Raw genomic sequence first — 18,890 nt, forward strand, 5'->3', positions numbered from 1 at the left:
TGAACTTGATCTGTGTTCTCTTCAATAATAGATATAGCTATTGACAGCTATCAATAGATATAATATTGACAGTCCCTATATTATACTATATGTTATTCATTTACCAATAACATTTCCAAAATTATCATGAAATTAACTGATATCCATTATTTCTGTTCTGCAGATTTATTTATTGATTTATTTTTTACTCAATTTCAGTAGCCAGGTAATATGACAATATGTACCTGGTTATTCAAAGGCAACTGAACTTTAGTGATAAACAATCAAGGTATTTATAACTGCTCACTATAGGCCAAACATGCATTTAGGAACAGATAATTTTTTTCTAAGAATAATTCTAAAGATAATTCATTCCTGACGAATGCAGATGACCCATGATCTCTTTTTAGGGAAAGTGCAAGGCTGATACACTGACTGGGGGTAATATACTGAGCTACAGAATAAGCTAATGCATGGCAATAATCAAAGGTTTAAGGCAACAGGCAAGCTAGGACACATAAAAAACCATGATAATTTTCCTTGTGTTATCTTCCTAACTTTGAAAGTAAATTACAAAATCCGTGGCAATAATGTTATTTCATATGTGTGTTTATCAGAACCTCCCTATAAACTAGTACCTTGTAATTTGTTGTATATACCACACATCCCTTTTTGGTTTTGTTTTTAAGAATTCTCAGAGCATAAATAACTTCTGTGTAAATCAGCCTGGAGATAGAAAATGGCCTATAGGTGTAACAACCTTTTTGAACGAATGAATAGGAACTTATTACAAAAAGCTGCTTTAGTGAAAATCTTCAGCTGACAGAAGCGAAGAGTGGTGACTAACGATATTAAAGAGAGGACGTGCACATGCTTGTGTATTTTTGGCAAATAGAATATGCATAATTTTGTTGTAAATAGAAGGTTAGCTAACCAGGAAACCATATCCCTAAAATGAGGTAAATTTAAAGCACAAAGGTATGGGTATTAGAGAATTTCAGAGTAACAGAGCACCTCAAATTTGAATTTCTTAGAAAAGTCCAGGTGACTGAAGACCTTCACATGCTATACATTTACATACTCAAGAGAAAAAAAAACAAGTCTTGCCTTACCCGGCCAACTAGTATTGGTTCAGGTCCCGAAAATTCTTCTAATACAAACATTTGATTCCAAACCCAACCTCTCTTGGAACGGTTCAAAACTCTTTGTTCTTCAGTTAGCCTTTTTAGTCCTGTACTTGATCCACTTGGTAGTACTTGAGATTGATTCATTGGAGCCATATAAATGGAAGGAAGGACAGTAATCCATAATATTATTAATGGAGTCCATGTATCCATAAGCATTTCCGTTAGTCTTTCTGGCATTGTACCACAAGCTACGCAAATCACCACAGAAATGAAATTATTATTTTGCTTTCCTCCAGACTGTAGCAATCCAATTCATCATGCAGTACAGAACATTTACTTACAGCTCCTCCATGTGTACAGCACAGTCAACGTAAAAATAGCTTAGATTATAAAAACATGATCCATTGAGTTTTCCAGTCATTAAAGATTCCTGGTGGGGGGAAAAAAAAAAGGTCAAATCAGTGACTAAAGAGCTTAGGAAAGCATTCAGAAAGATCTTATTTACTTTTACATCACAAACAAACCATATTAGGTTTTAAAATTGCTGCACATAATATTAGTGCCTATTAAATGGATTAAAAAAATAAATAAAGTGATCTGTGAATTCCTTCATTGCATGAAATAGCGAGAGAAGACCCAGATAAATGATTACACACACTCACGAAAACATTTTACTTGCAGTTTGTCTTAGGGTCTGAAGAAGCTCCTGGCCTTCTTGCTAGCCTGTACTTTTTTATGTAGTCAACTATAAATACTCGGCATGTCAAATAATAAAAGTCAAACAAAATAATGTTCTAGCATACAGACTTACTCTCTTTTCCTCCACAAGGAAAAAAAAAAATTACTTCTTGTAAGTGTACAAGGCTCCAGCAGTACATTTGCATTTTAGTAATCATCTAGCTGCAGCAGCACACAGCTCAGCAAAACTGTCACAGGCCAGCAGAGGAACAGGACTGGTAAGTCCACTGTGAAATCTATGATCCCCAAACCAGACCACTACCAGAACCTAAGTAAGCTCATTTATGCATATCTGCACTACAGGACTCTTAGTGTCCCTCTCCCACTTTCAGAGAAAGCAGAGTCACATTTTATTTCAGACATTTTCTTTGATGGACACTTGGGAGCATTTTGTTCTTCTTTCCCCACCCACCCTTTCCACCCATTAGGCAGCCACATCAGGTTTCATCTCAGTGTAAATATTCCTTGAAGTGCACAAGCAAGTTAACATAGTAGGGCTTCCTAATGCTGCACTGATTGGCAAAACCTGAAATGCAGCCATGGATCACTTTGAAAGATAGATGGGACATGGCTAAGAGAGAAGGGGTGCATTACAACTACTCTGATAAGGTTGGAGTTATGTAAAAAGATTCCTGATATATTTTCTTTGATTAATATCCAAACAATCAATCTCATAAGAAACCACTATATACAAGATAGGTAGAAATGTCTACTCTTAAACTATGTCCTAGGCTTTTGGGTTTTTTCCCCACTTTAAAATGAGTTCTAGTGTTACATGTCTATGAAAATCTTGGGGGTTTGGGTTTGGTGGTGGGTTTTGTTTGGTTTGGGGGGGGGGGGAGTTGTTTCTTTTTTTTAGGTTCATACACACTCATGGAAGAGAATATCTGAAAACATGAACAACGCCAGTAAAAGTTAGCTGTTATTTTAAAAGCAAACAATGTAAAAAGTAATTTTTTTTTTTAAACTTCAGTAATTGCCAAAGCAACTGTGAAATCTGTTGCATGAAAATCTGAAACTGTGAGCAAATTGTCTTGTTAAAAGGGAACAAGAGCTGTTATCAAACTAAAACTCAATATCTCAAGTAGCATGGAAGAATGGTAAGCTAATAGCGCAGTGCTTTGACAATGCATCAAGAATGAAGTGAATATCCATTACAGAAGTAACTGTGGCTTGCAGGCCTCATCGCTGACTGACATGGAAAGAAAGAAGTCGGAGAATGCACTATGCTCTTGCAATGAAATTTTGGAAAAAACATGAGGGAAGTAAGAGAGGCCTTCAATCTCTCGTCATTCTCTCAATCCCAGAAGAGGATGAGGAGCAAACAGTCTAATTGACTAATTGACAGTCTAGGGAATTAAATGGAGGTTACTACTGCTGCTTTACGGCACATGTTAAAAAGATAGATTTCCTGGGGCATGTTTGGTGGTAGAAGGTATCAAAAGAGAGAAACAGCCAAACTTTCAATGAAAGTGGTTAAGTGTGTTTGTATGGGATCCGGGTGCACATGGACTTGCGGGTGCACGTGGACTTGCGGGTGCACATGTCTGCCAGGGGACAGATTTTTTCTGATTTCTTCATTGGAGCAAGAGTTGAAACACAGGAGAAATAGAACCACTATAAAACAGAGTAATAGACATCATTTTCAAACAATATCCAGGATTAAATTCAAAACTGGGGGCATAAACTGAAAACGCAACTTGAGAGTCCTTTTCTGTAGCTGAGTTTTCAGTTTTTATATACAAAGTGATTTTTGACCCAGAAATAGACGCCCACCAGAAACAGAATAGTACGTTCTTTGTCCAAGAAAGCCTTATAAAAAGAACCCAAGTGGGCCATGACTGACTTTCTTACTCTCCCAGTACAAATTAGTATAATTCTTTTTACTCACAGGACCAAATAATAATAAAGCACTTCTTTTCATAGTCAAGAAGCTTTTTGAAAACAATTCCTAATTAATCTACACAGGCTGCCTTCTAAAAGAGATGAAATAAATGAGATAAAACAATGTGATGCTCACAGAAACATTTTTGTCTGAAGAAAGAACAGGATATTTGTTTTTCAGACTGCCACTCTGAATCCTTGGCAAGCATTAAGCTCATTTCAGTGCATCCCTCCTCAGTTCCTCCCCCAGACTTCCTGCCTGCTACTCTTCACTTCAATCAAATTTAGGACCTATCCACTAGCACTAACGCATAAGATTCCCTGTGGCTGGACCATCCTCACAATAGCTCCCTATTTAGCAATACCTTAAGGCAAACAAGAGTCAAAAGCACACCAAAAATACTAGTAATGCACATACCATTTCATTAAACCCAACTCAATGAAATAACCCTGTGAAGAGTAGTTACATAAGCTCAATGAACACAAAACTGTGAGATTCTCAAGTACCAACAGGAAAGTTAGGCAAGTAGGCAGTGCAGGGTAAAGAAAAAAATCTGATGGGGCTTTTTCATGTATTAGTGTACTGCAGGGGAACATGATCAAGTGTGCAACAGTAGAGTTGGATAAATTTCTCTATAGTTCAACTTAGACTGGTGGAGCCTGTTGAGATTTATTTGAGAAATAGACTCTCATTTGGGATTCACTGCTCTATCAGTGAATTGTGGCATTTACTTTGTGCAATGCATGGAGATTGTACTGTCCCCAAATTTCTTTACCAAATTTGGAAATAAATTTTCTTCTCCATTACTGGGAGCAGAACACCACATTGGTTGGGAGCTGATGGAAAGCATTACTAAATACTTGGCCCTGCAATTTTTATATAGGCTAATATGAAAATCAAGAAATGCCTGGCAGTTAAATTATAATCCTCTGGATTAGATGTGTAGGAGAAACTGATATGGCTACTGAATCAGGCTACTATAACAATATTAAAAAGCTACATGTAAAGGGACATCTGACAATCAGGGAAGACTAGCAGGTGAGGCACAGTAGCCTTTCCCCTTCTTATATTATGCCAGGATCTAAAGAAGCAGTGAGTATAGAATGACAGCAAAATTATTCCAGTGAAGCCAGAACTACCTTTTGCTAAGCAACCAAAAGAGGACAAGCACACAGCCCTTAAAGAGTGTATTTCCAGCCTCATAAAGATTTTGTTGGTGTTGACAAAAGCACATTTTTTGCTTCAAATTTCCACATATTCAAATGGCCCTGGGCTGTTATCTTTAACAAAACTTCACTGCTCTTCTAAGTGGTTTCCTTGTATAGTGTATGATATATACAACTATGATACAACTCTAAACTAGCATAGCTGTTGACAAAACAGCTTTAGTTCTTCCTTCAACCCTGAGAGGGGAAAGTGATGTTGAAAATATAAAGAATTTCTTTAATGTAGCGAAGAGAGGAAAGAAAATGTGACACTATGTCAGGTAGCAGAGATTCAGATAACTGTCCTATGTTTCAAAACATAAGACTGTATTCATAAATTTGGTTGTCCATGCACAACCTGTAGAGAAATACAGATAAAGCTGAGTGGTTTGTTTTCCACTTATGGTATGTGCTGATATAGTTTTAGAAAAATATTATTCTATTCACAGCAACATCCATCCTGGAGCAATACTCATACAACTCTAGGCCATAGAGTGCCTAAATTTTATACAAGTACAACACAAAAAGTAATTACAATGAAGTAGAAGTTTATAACCTAACACTAGAACATAACTAGCATACCAACTTTAGAAATTAATGTAATACACACTGCAATCTCTGTTGGAACTAAAATCTATGTAAATTACTTGTATGAGTTAATTGCCTGCTTAAAGTTAGAACCAGGTATGACAGCAGATAGTTATAGTAGATGTACTAACTGATGACAGTTCTCATTTTGTATATGAGTGGTGGAAAGCTTTATGATGGCTAGTATCTCCGATGTAACTAATACTGCTACAGGTATTTTAGAATCATGTTGTAGCTTTAAAAGGAGAACACTGGAATGCAGCAGATTATTAATCTTTTTAACAAAAGTTAATAAAAGTAGTTTAATAAACTTCTTTTTCAATAAGAAGTATGATTTACACCATGATCTTAGTTTAAAAGATTTTAGAGCCACTCTAGCGTTTCTTCACATAAGAGACACAGAGGGTTGTCTTAAGAATCGCAACAAAGTTTTTTCTTTATTTCATTCTGCATTTACCTTATCCTTCATAGTGATGATATGCAACAGAAAAGCCGTTTGACCTCGCTATTTCATTAGGGTGTATTATTCAGGTAAAAGAACCCATGAAATACTGGTTATTTAAGTAAGTTATACTAGAGATGCCAGACAAAATTTGGTGATCTTTGCCTAAAGCTGGTTTTTTGGTAGAATTTTCAGGATGGTTTTTTTTGTGTACATTAAATGACCCCTTAAGTACGCATTCAGAAGACTGATATCAGACTGCCATAACATGAGGAGGTAAACAATACTTAAAGGCAATGGATTTCTAGTAAAAAAGTTTTAGATAACTTCATGCATAATCTCTACCTTTAATGCTAATTTGATATAAGCAAATCCATATTACAATACAAGCAGCCTCGAATAATTGATGAGGGGCGTTCATTTACTGATCACCTAGAGAGTTCCAACTAGCACTGTGTGACAGCAGGCAGATAGCCTGTGCATTCTGCATGCTTCCTTTGGAGCCTCGAAATTCCACACGATCCATGTGGGCTCTCGTGTCCAGAAGAATAAATTTAATTTAATTTCAGCCAGAAATAAGGATTCTTATTCCTGCAAAACAGAGCTGTGGGTAACAGTTTTAATATAGGTTAGAAAAATAAAATAGGAAGGTTAATCAGGTGTCCTTCACAAAAATTTACATCTTGTGACTTCCTTTATCTGAAATTCATGAAGCAACAATGAGTTTCTCCTTACACTATCACAGGTTTCCCACAGCTCATGATCAGGAGTTGTGTTTCCCCTGTCAACAGATCTGCAAAATTGGGGTCCATTTTGTCAGCCTGTACACAGGTATAGGTATTTTGTACCTTTTAGTGTTTCCTTTGTTAACATCCAAGCAAATTCCTTGTTATTGTTCAAATTACTATTTTTTTTTTTTTTTACCTCTGGCCATTTCTCTCCCTCCAGTTTTTTTGTCCCCACAGTAGCTAGAGTATCTTTTGGAGGTTTTTTTGACTTCACACTGTTCTTCCTGTTCCTTAAGCTCTTTAGGTTTACTTTTACTACTGCAGGTATTGGCTACACTACCACTTATGCTTCCTAGACCCATTTCTCAAGGATTCAGACAGGGTCCTTTTCCATCAATAGCAGCAACGTGATGCAAAGCCTTCCCACCGTGAGAAGTACAATTATCTTTCCTTCATTGATCCTCTTTTGGCAGCACAATAGAGCCTTAAGTTTTCAACAGTAAAAATATAAGGCCTTAGCACTCCAGTCTCACTCGTAGGAATAATTCTTACTTATAAGAGAACTATGGTAAGGATTTTAATTTGCCATTAAAGCAGAACAAAACCAAAGTTCATCAGAATAGAACTGTCAAGACACCATAACCAACAAATAACTATGTCATCCTTGCCTGCATAACTTTTCTACATACTCATTCTGTTTCCAGGAAATATCAGTTATATTGTACCTGAGCTGGACTTTAAATTACCTTGGATAAGGCATCATTCTCATGTTTCCACTGCAAAGGAGTGAGTATTTCTTGCCATAAATAATAACTACTATTCTTCAGCAGATTACTCATTTGTGTAAAGATTACTCACATACCCCCCAAAAATTAAAATTAAAAAGCAATTCTCCGCTTCACTGCAAGATGAGGAGGGACCGAGGCTGTAATCAGACATGCTACTATGGCAGTAGCTCATATCATCCTTGCAGTGCCCAGTGCAAAGTGCCACTTGCATGCATGCCCTGGCTAGACTTTACTGCCTCTTTTATCTGCCAGCATAACTGTATACGTAGTCACTCCCTAACCCAGTTCTGTCAAACTGATCTTGTTAACTTAAACGCTTTTAATAGTAAGGTGTTTTTTAAACCAAATCATTTTGACAGAGCTGGGTTAGGTCATTGCTCATGCTATTCTTCCACCAAGAGCAATTTTAATTTAAGAGGTTCTTGCCCCCACCCTGCCCCTGCAACACGCCAGCTGCATGTTTCCAATAATTCTTCTCCATTCCCATTCCTTTCTTCACTGCAGTTTACTCTCCCTGCAGATGTGCTATTTGTAAGCCAGAAATGTGGGTTTTAAAAAAATTGCAACCCCCTATTTCAGGAAGTCTTTTCCTTCAAGTTTATAACCCAGATCATTGCACAGCTAAAGAGTCCATAAACTACAGGACAACAACAGAAAGTTTTGAAAACAGCTGTGCTGCCAAAGAGCATATGAAGTTTGACTATATGCTTTAGAGAGCAGTCAGACAAATAGCTGAATCAACAAAACTGGAGGATAACTTCTGGAAAAGAGAAGAGAACAAGCAATTAGGGACAGTGAAACTGCTTAAATAAAACTCTGATGGACTACTGGTATGTGACTATGGCAATCTGATGTAGCTCTGTTCATTGATGCTGGCAGATTTTAGGGATGGAAACATCTCCCACCATCTCAGCTGCAGCCAGGCGGCAGTCAGATGTGCTGTTCTGAGAACAGCCTGTCAGGAGGGGAACTCCCAGGGATCCTGACCATGAGCAGTACACACCACCACACAGTGGAGAGGGGCTGAAAACGGCAGCGAGCCAGCAGCCAGATTCTGGGCCATGCATGTTGCAGGCATTGCCCCAAATCATAATTGTACTTTGTAGCTGCTCTAAATTTCACTGACTAACAGTGATTTTAAGGGACTGTTATGTCACCTGGAGTTAACTGTAACACAGAAAAGCATTATCCACACATCCTTTCCTTTGGCCAAGCACCTGAAATTTCAAAGGAAGGGAAATGAGATGGGAAATGTTATGCTAACTCTGCTATAGCAGCAGGGTGACATACACTTGAAGTATACTTTGTGCTGTCAGAGATGTGCAGGAGAGGATCCTGCCAATACAAGTACAAATCAATTGTCCAGGTTTATTTTGATATATTATGTGTGGCAATTTGCTTATGGCTGCTTGGAGAATCAAAAGGCAGTTATCTAAAGAATTACTTATTTCAGCAACAACAGAAACAGACACTACCTTTCCCTTTCTTTTGGTCTTCGCTGTTCTGTCCTACACAAAAACGCACAGAGTGATTCAGTGTGCAAAGATATGCCACTTGATTTTTTAAGCTTAGTCATACATTGCTACTTTTTATAGTTAAAGACATCTGAACAGTTCTTTAAGTTATTGCATTCCTAAGCTTGCGTCAAATGCTAAGGGCACAGATTTTGTGAGTCTGCATCGGTCATGTAGCTGATGGAATCCATAAACTTGCGCTGAGGAAGGAAACATAGACATGCAGAAATACACAGGCAGGTACGGAAATGCAACAGTTTCTTCAGTATTTAGACCTTTAATATTTATTGGGTGATTTATTCATCTATCTATAAGATTATTATTGCCAAAAGCTGGTTACTTCCGTTTTAGGGGTCTGTTTCAGAGGCAAAGGAAGGGTTAGAAAAGCTTTTCGAAGATAAATTAATCTTCCTTAATTTCCTTACTCTTTTCCTTTAACTAGGAAACACCATGACTGGTGTTCTGAGGTAGAGATGAGGCTGCGAAAGGATATAGGTCATTACACAACTTGACTAATGCTTTGGGATAAAGAGAAAATGACATGTACATTACATTGAAATATATCTACTTTAATCAAAGTAACATATTGTAACAAATTGTCTGTTATTCTGCGATTGCTTAAACATGATACTTTACCATATCTACAAAGTCTATTTTATGTTAGTGGCTACCTAAATATTCTTTATACTTTTTTGGCAAATACTTACTTTCAGGAAATCCTTTTTAAAAAAAAAAAAAAAAAGGGTATCCTGGCCCTGAGATGTCATGCTTCTTGTTTAACTTCTATCCAAATCAACAAAATTTCTTATTGGGGACATTTTTGTTACTCTTCAACAGTAAAAACAACACAGGCCAACTTTAAAGCTGCCAAGTCTCTGATGCTTTGTATATAAAGCTGTCAGTCTTTCCAGAAGTGTTCACTACTTTACAGAACCAGAATGCATTTAAAAACCCCACCAAGTGTGTTATTAGCACTTCCAAACTAATTTTTCTACTTTGGTATTACTTGCATTGTGTAGTGCTCAGGAATTCCAGTCATGAATCCAACTGTGCTACATGTTGTACAGATACAGGACAAAGAGGCAATATGTGCTCCACAGTTTGCAACTGAAATAATATGACTTGTTTGATTGCATTTCCTCTCCAATTAAATGAGTATCTACATTTTAGGGTTGGGGTTTTTTTTGTTGTGGATTTTTTGGGTGGCTTATTTCTTTTTCATGACGGCTGATACCAAAAGAATAAGCATTAAAATGACAATATAGCTATTTTAGATCTACTGTAGAAGAAAAGGTATTTGCAAACTTCCCTTTCCATTTCTTCGAACTAAGAAAAAAGATTTGTTTTCAGGTTTACGGGAGTCAGATACTCCACTGATGCGTGTCAAATCATTATTTCACCTCACGCCATTGTGCTGAGAAGCTCATGATGCAGGCTCAAAACAGAGAGGGAACAAAGTAAAAATCTGTTTGAACAACCAAGGTAGTCCAGAAACTTAAACATGACAAAAATAGTTGTATCTGCATTGTTTTCATTCTATAGTAAGAGGAAGAAATGAACTGAAGTAATTTTTATTCTCTACAGTCCACTGATTAAAGTGATTTTCCTTTGACTAAAATAGAACTGCATTACATATAGATTTAATAGCTTCAGCTCATGCCAGCCTCATCTCTCAAACTGATGCTCATTTTTACGAGGGTGTATTACATAATCTGAAGACCTGTATCACTTGGGGGGGGGGGGGGGCAAGTTGTGCACAACATGAAGAGAGCTCATAAAAAGGCAAACAGATTGGCCTGAGACTGAGAATTGGGTGTTAACCATGCTCTGCCTAGGGCATCGTTTATCATGAGAGTTTCAGCAGCTGGGATGTGCTTATCCTGTACTTGCTAAAAATGTTTAAATATTAATGGAGAACATAAATATCTTGCTTTATGGGCTGCTTTTTCAGTCGTTTTTGAATATACAACAGAGCTTTCATTTTCATTGGTTTTCTTTAAAGAATATTAGGTATTCTCTACATAATTAAACAAAACAGTAATTAAGGAAAAAGAAGTTTTCCTGGCATATATTCTGACTAAACTAAGAATATAAAATTATGACTGGTCATGATGATTTAGTGAAAGCTATATAAACTATCCAGCCATATGCATAAATGGGTGTTTACATTAAAAAAAAAAATCTTGAAAAAGGAAAAATGCGAACATAACTGGACTTTTCTAACTACATACAGTACTGCTCCAGTAAACCTACTCAAATCTTTCTTTCTGAACCATACAAAATTAGAAGTGAAGGTCTTTAATTTTGCCTCATTGAATCTGATGGCAGTTTTACTGTCAACTTAAATGAGTTGTTTAGAAAGAATTAAGGTCCTCCAACATGAACCTACTACTTTTGTAGTTGCCAAGTTGAGGTTTTTATTTTGGTGGTGGGTTTGTTTTATTTTTTTCATTTATTTGTTTGTTTGTTTTAATCTAACTTTTGGAAATGCACGAAAAATAAAGCCCACAGACTAGAATACAGAACTCAATCTAAACTTCTGCGACATTAAGAATTAAGTACTGATGATCTGTTACTTAAAAGGCAATCATAGCTGTTACATTTAATCTATGAGAGGTTCACATCTAAAGTGTTGCTCAGTTGCAAAACTCAACTAACGAAGTGCACTACCTCTGCATACAGTCCATTTGCAACAGTATTTAGGGGCTTTGATATAATGATTTTTATATATATAGATATTAAACCCCCATAAAAATATAAAATATATACATATATATGATTATGATAATCAGTGACTGCAAAGGAAATGGATTTAAATAGTTACCCAAGATCCTCAAATTAAGCTGAGCATTGCTTCCCAGGAGTAAGCTACTTCAACCAAATGTACACCAAATTAGAGAGTTGAAACTGTGAGCTAATGACTGCCAAGACTGACTGCTTTCATGATGTATTGAACTCCCACATCCACTTGCAAAGACCTAAGCAAGACACGCTGAGAAACACCTTTCTGAGCTTGTCTATGACATAGGCAGGGTACAGTAGACACTTACTCATGGAAGGTTTCACTTACTCAGATCTAGGACTGGTTGACATTACTCATTTCAAATCCAAGCCAAGATGCTGATTATTCTCAATTTCAAATGATTTTCAGAAGACACATTATCCTTAACACCTTAGAAAACCAATTCTATGAGCATTATCATTGCAACTCATAGATAAAGACTACTCTCATGACTAAGGCAGGCAGAAATCAGTCTCTTGCCTGGAGTCAGATGCTTTAAACTCTATCTATTGGTAACTAAACTGGTTCAGAAATCATCTTTCCTTTTCAGCTTCCACCCAGCACTTCAGATACCATCAGTACCCAATGTTTTGGGGGGAACAAAATTTTATTAATATAGTTGAAATGCCACTGCATTGATGTTATTTACTTGGTTCACAAAATGAGAAACATGCTGAACAGATTCCAGAACAAAGGGCTCTATCTGGGCGAGGGGGGGGAATATATCTATATACACATACACACACATACACATTTGAAATCTCAAATTGGACTATTGGACTTTATTTTGTTCTGTGTCTATCTACTGCTCAAATAGTTATGTTCAGAAAGCTATGAAGTGAGACACCTTTTCTATGGCAACAACACTAAGAAAAAAGTTGAGTTTCCATCACCTAATTTAATTCTATTGATGCGATCTTATGGTAGCAATGATGCCTAAAATGTTCCAAGCTCAAAATGCCTTCACATTTCCCTCCCACTGAAAGAATTTAGTTTGTATTATTTTAAACTCATAGTTGAAAGACTCTTATGATCCAACTATAGTGTATACTGTAAGCATACAATTATTAATGTTAATGGTATATGCAAAAGGTCAAGCTTTATCAATATCAGAATGGAAAACAGAACAGAAAAGGAATGCTGCTAAAATATACAGTACGTTATGGTATCAGATATGCTACAAAAATACCTGTTTATACTATGTAGCATAAGCTACAGCAGTTGCTTTCTCTTACAGAGTATGCATAATCATCACTTAGAGGTATGCAGCAGCAAGAGCTTAAAGTACACGTTCACATTTCTTTCTTGTTCATAAACTTAGGAGGTCAGTATTTTTTCCCCTTTAAAGTCTCTGGAGCTTTGAAAATGAAATTATCTGTATGTATCAAAGGTCAGGTGGGTGGGTTCCAGGCTCCTAATTTGGCTGAAAAAGTACCAGCTAAAGTCTGTAGGGCTCTTAGGTCTTCTGAAATGAAGATTTTTAAAAGATGAAATCTGCGACTGTGCAAGAAGAAATAGAAATAAAATTCAGGAAGCACTTCAAGGTGTAATAGACCTAAATCCATATCCGTGGCTGATTGCACATTCTTACTTGTAAAGCTCTGTATCCTGAAGAAGGGAGTACAAGTATATTTTTTGTAGAGAAGATGATGCAGCATATGTTAATAGTGATACAAATAAGGTGTCCAGGGATCAATTACTTTATTTGGTAAAGGTGCAGTATTATTGGAAAAATTCTAAAGATTACAAATGACAAAGAAAGTAAATTTAAATCTGATTGGGGGACTACTTCCCCCTTTACAACTCTGTTTTGGACTTCAGTAGCAGGAGCTGATGGGAATGACTAAAGTATACTGAAAAAGCACTGAGCAACTTTGTCTAAAGAGGATTCTACCTCATCTCACAGAAATGAAAACTTTTTTTTTTTTTTTTAAATTTAAATGAATGGTGTAAAATGAGTAGATGTCCTATACAGGGATACTTATTAAAACCAGTTGCATTTGTTAAGCAGGCACACGTACTTCTTATCGATTTTTTTTAATATTGAAGAAAATGTCCAAAGTTAGTTTCTTGGCTAGCAGCCTGCTCAGTTAACAAATTGCTCACCTGTATAACTCAAGAACCAACTTTCATGAACTACTTCAATCTCTGAGGACACTGAAGGCCCTCAGCTTACAACTAGGCATGGAAATCAAAGTTCTTTATAGTCAGGATGCAAGTTTTTAAAAAAGGAGGGAGAGTTAATAAATAGCAAGCCTAGGAGGAAGCTATTAGAAAGCTGTGCTCATTCTGTATGCAGCAAGGTAGAACAATAAGGCTAAATGAATGAAAACCTTAGACCAGAATACCACATAATAATCACTTCCCTTCTTAGGGTTTTTCTGTCACAAACATTCATACAATTAAGCTGGGAGGTGACACTCCAGAGACCTTTTGGGTTTTGATGTTACCACATTTTATGGGTGTGGAATCTGATAATTTCACAGGTATGCAAAATACTAACTTCTTCTAGCTGCTTTATTATTTTATTTAAAATAGGGAAAACATACACTAGGGTAATTTTTCAGTCTTCTGAATGTATTTATTATTTACTTATATTTACTGAGAAGCCTATTATGAAGTCTCTTCTTGTTCCTAACAGTCTGGTATTGAACATAGAGAAGTAATATCATTCATACAAAAGTACTGCATATTTCTCTTTATCCTTAAAGCAGAGAAACTCTTGAAGAATTTCCACAAGAGGATGAGTGAAGTTAAGAAGATTCTTTATCTATAGCTTTGGTAGTTATCAGCTCTATTCTTTAACTGAAACTGAAGTGAGCAGCTGTTAGCTTCCCTCCTATTAAGCACTAACATGGTAGATTTGAAACAATAAACAGTTAATGTTATTTGATTTCTTACAATCAGCACCGCCCAAAAAACATCTGGCTGTGATACCCAGAGACACAAATGGTGAGCCATTTATGCGATCAAGTTGGCTGTTTAGAAGTGTCAGCCTTTATGAAAGTTGTACAAGTATTTATTCCTACCTTCAGAAGACAGACACTCGTTTGCATGAAACGGGGTATGTGTGTTTCTGCCTGTCTAAAAGAGAGGAAGAGGGAGGGAGAAGTGAGGGTATAGAGTTTGATACCTGTTGGCAACACGAGCAGGTTTGTGTAATGCCGTTATGTGCCAGGTTGGATTGATTCCACTCTATTTAGTCTGGTGTTAAATGCAAACTGTTTGAATTGAGACAGATTCAAGACATGACTGAACAGCAATGAACCACAAAGGAATTCCTGCCTATGTTAAGTGGTGTCACCTTCATGGCGGTAGGCAGTGTCTAAATAAGGATTTGAATTAATCTCTTCTGTAATAACCACATAGAAACTGCCATAGGCTTTCTGTGCTGAAGCTTTGCAGTGCCTCTCAGGCTCCCCAGCCAAGCACCGTATACAGGTCTGATACTGTCTAGCAGGGATGCTGTCTGACAGCTCGGGGCTCCCAATTGGGATGCTGCTACCCAGCAGATATTATAGCCAAGCTGAATGTAAGGATGGGTTACTCCTCTGCCTTCCTCAAAGAGAAGATGAAGCGTTTAGTGAAACAGCCAGCTTCAGGGGTCGACAGACTCCTGCATTTCTTCTCTGGGAGCCTTAGCAGTGATGCAACTAATGAGTGACTGGAGCTAAGGGGCTTTCTCCCTGTCTGAAGTTTCAGCTGGGTGCATTATCTGTTTAGTCAACCAAAGAAAGGGAAGGAAAACAACTTGTGGGACAGGGATGACTCCTGGCTAGTTACAGCTAAAGATTCATTCCCATCTCAGCTTTTAAGAGGAAGAGCAGTATTTCTGGGATGCTTTCCTCTCTGAAAGTAGGAAAGGAAGCTATCATACCGTTCCTATTTATTTACCTAGGGGGTACAAAGCTTTGGGGGGAGGGAGGGATGGTGATAAATCAGGGGGATTTCCACCCCCCCATGGTTCTTCTTCCAGCCACCTCCTCCCTCATTTACATATCTGGCTGGTGGGTGATTTTTATTCTCAGCACGAAAACTGCAATCTATTTCAATGCATGAATACAGCCCTGCATCTACTCAACACAGTGAAATAGCCCAGAGATTTATTGTACTAAATAAGAAAACAAGGAGAAGAAATGGGTTCTCCAGCCTTGGAAGCAACCCCCTGTGATCCAAAGACCTCCTGATCCTTTAAAATGGGGGGGGGGGGGGGGGGGAGAAGGGAAGGAAAAAAACCCCAATCCTCCCCAAAAAAACAAAACAGGAGGAGAAATAGCTACACCACCACCACCACTCCTCCTCCCAAGGGAATAAAAAAAAACCAAAAAAAATCCTAACTATAATCCCATGACATTTTCATTATCAGGAATTTCAAAACATCGGACTTAACGAGCCACTATAGTTCAGCCTAATACCGTACCTATTAACAAGGAAGGCACTTGCACAGTGCACCTTGCACAGACACTAAGTCAAAAAGAAATCTACAGAGAGACAGCCCTCTGCCAGTGAGACATAAATAATATTAATAAAATGAATACTCACTCTTTCAAGGACCAAGGAAACCGCTTGCTGACAGCCACTTCACGCATGGATTGAAAGGGTGAGGTAAAAAACATTAGCCAGTCCCTGTGAGCAGGCAGGGTTCTCCAGATTTTCTTTTCATGCTTTTTGATGCTGCTGATGCTGGAGGAGATGCCGGTTACTTAGCTTCTCGGGTTTCTGTGCCTGCATGCTAAAGTGCAGTTATTAATTTCTCCCTTCGCACAAGCCAGCGGCAGCAGCACGTCTCCAGGAAAGCAGGGATATTCCAAATAAATCCACTAATTCCGGGTCTGAGCGCTCCAACGTGCCTGCCTGCCAAATGTAACTGTGAAGTGATGTGGAAAAGTGAGCTGGGAGCCTCCCCTGACAGCTCTTATTGGGCTGATCTCGGAGGCAGGTCTAGCGCTTGGAAATTCATGTAAGCAGTTTTGGGTGGTGGTTTTTCCCCCCCTCCCTCTCCTTCGCACCCCCCTACCCCGCCTTTAACCCGGTAAGCACACAACTTTTCCACAAACCGTGGAGCCACTCGTTCCCCGGAGCCGCCCGCACCGCCAACTCCGAGCCGGGGCATTTCCCTCAGGCCGGGCGGGAAGGGCGCGGGGGCGGGCGCCGAGGCGGCACCCGCCGAGCGGGGCGGGAGGCCGGGCTCTGAGGCGCGGGGGCCACCGGGGAGGCGCCCGCCGGGGCCCGGGCGGCGGAGCGGCACGGCAGGGCCGGGACGTGCCCGGAGCGCCGGCAGACGGGCAGCGGGAGGGAGGAAGAGCGGCGGCGAAGCGCCGCGGGGGGCAGAGGAGGCGGCGGGCGAGAAGGGTGTCCGTCCGCGCCCCCCCCCCCCCCCCCCTCCGTCCTCTGAGGCGATTCCCGCCACCCAGGGGAGGCCGGGGCCGCCGGGAGACTGGCAGCGGACACGGCGGGTCGGGATCGGGGGGTTGCGGCGCGGGGAGGGCGGCAGGAGCCCGGAGAGGGCTGCGGAGGGGTGAGGAGCGGGCGGGAGGGGCGGGCGGCGGTTGTTCGTCTCCGTGACAGACGCCGCGGGAGAGCGAGCCGGGCGCTCCGGCGACGGGGAGGGCATCCTCTAAAAAACCCTTTTCCAAACAAACCCTAAAGAACTGCGGGCATTTAAATTCTCTCCCGTACTGTTTTAAAGCCAAGGGTGGCAGTCAAATTATAAGCAGGAGCCTGAAGCAGCCTAAACGCAGGACAGAGCCAAGACCTCCACAGAGCAAGAGATGGCTGAAGGGCAACCACGGTACAGTAAGTTGTTGACCATCCTCTTTGTGAGTGACAGCGCTGGTGCGCTGCACAGCCCCGGCTTGCGAAGTGCTGGAAAGAGGCTGAGGGACCCTCAGCATTGAGGATCCTCAACCGCCTTTGACTTTAAAGAGCTGAAGGTTGCTCATCCCTTCTGAGGGCTCAGCACGGGTCCCGGCAGGGCTGACAGCAAAGCATCCCTGCGGAGGGCCGAGGAACGCCGGCGCCCTGCCAGAGGTCAAAGCGACCCCTGTGCCCACCTTCTTTATCAATCGAGTTTACGAGTTTTCTTCCTTTTTATGCTGCATGTATTACCTGTTAGCAGATTAAATACAATACATTTAAGAGTTACATGCATCATAGCTCTAAATGTTACCACCACCTTTATTTTTTTTCCCCAAGTTTAATGTTTACCAATAGAGAAGGGGTCAGTATTGCACTAGGAGCACAAGGTATAGACATGGTCAGGTACAGACAACGACTTAAAATGGAGGACTGATTCAACACTTAACTAGTACTGTTGTAGAAGCTTACGTGCACTCAGTTCCATCCTTGTTTTCCAACTTTCTTTGGCCTGTTTTATGTTGTGTTTCAGATCAGCATTCAGTGTGGTTCTGTATTATTAAAGCTGCTTCATTGCTCAACTTTATTTTTAAATGGCTGGTCATCTTGAACTCATTCATATAATCTGAAAACCTTTTAACCTTAAGCAAAAAATAAGATGACTACATTGCCAAAGATCTCTCTAGGATTACAGAAAGTGGACCCTAATATTCCTTATTATAGTAAGAATACATATAATTTGGTTTCATGATTGTTAATCTTATTTTTCATGCTGCTACTGTGTATGCATGCACACATATAAGACAGTGAATGAGACACCTGCATTTGGAGCTCTTATGTGCTTCACTTTAACTAAATGCAAGTTATTTCAGATAACAGGTGCATTTCTTTGTGCACAGATATTCATTCTGAAAAGTCTCAAACTCAGAATGTAGCAAAACGTACACAAAATTTGACATTTTTCAAGGGCAATGAAGAAACATCTAACTAGTTCTTTGCTTCCCTCAGCCCAAACATTTACTTTCCAAGCTGTGAGCCTGGGATGATTCCTTGGAGAAGGATGGATATAAAATACACAATACCTACTTGAAGCAGGCAGAGAGCCTTGAGGGAAATACAAAACACTTTGCAGTGCAATAGATAACATCAGAAATGTGGCTTCTCTTTACCTGGGGTTCCACTGTTCCAAAGGGTATTTTTCTCCCCCATCCTTCCACCAACTGAACAACACAGTGAGAATATAGATGCTGTCACAAGG

At 39.3% G+C, this 18,890-nt stretch overlaps 1 protein-coding gene across 3 annotated transcripts in view; it reads right to left on the reverse strand.

Moving 5' to 3' along the window:
* CDH8 (cadherin 8) overlaps nt 1-16,775 on the reverse strand; it is a 150,701-nt gene extending 133,926 nt beyond the window's left edge. For 2 of the 3 annotated variants that reach the window (XR_011326478.1, XM_069793412.1), the window contains exons 1-2: nt 16,319-16,775; nt 1,092-1,536 (exon numbers count right to left, since the gene is read on the reverse strand). Coding sequence is in view for 2 of the 3 variants with exons in the window: in XM_069793412.1 (XP_069649513.1) it covers nt 1,092-1,343 (252 nt within the window). In the remaining variant the exon portion in view is untranslated. The remainder of the gene's footprint in view (nt 1-1,091; nt 1,537-16,318) is intronic. The other variant, XM_069793414.1, reaches the window with a different exon arrangement.
* Between the last annotated feature and the right edge of the window lie 2,115 nt (nt 16,776-18,890).

This window comes from Haliaeetus albicilla, chromosome 10 (assembly GCF_947461875.1).
Source record: "Haliaeetus albicilla chromosome 10, bHalAlb1.1, whole genome shotgun sequence".
Lineage (NCBI taxonomy): Eukaryota > Metazoa > Chordata > Aves > Accipitriformes > Accipitridae > Haliaeetus > Haliaeetus albicilla.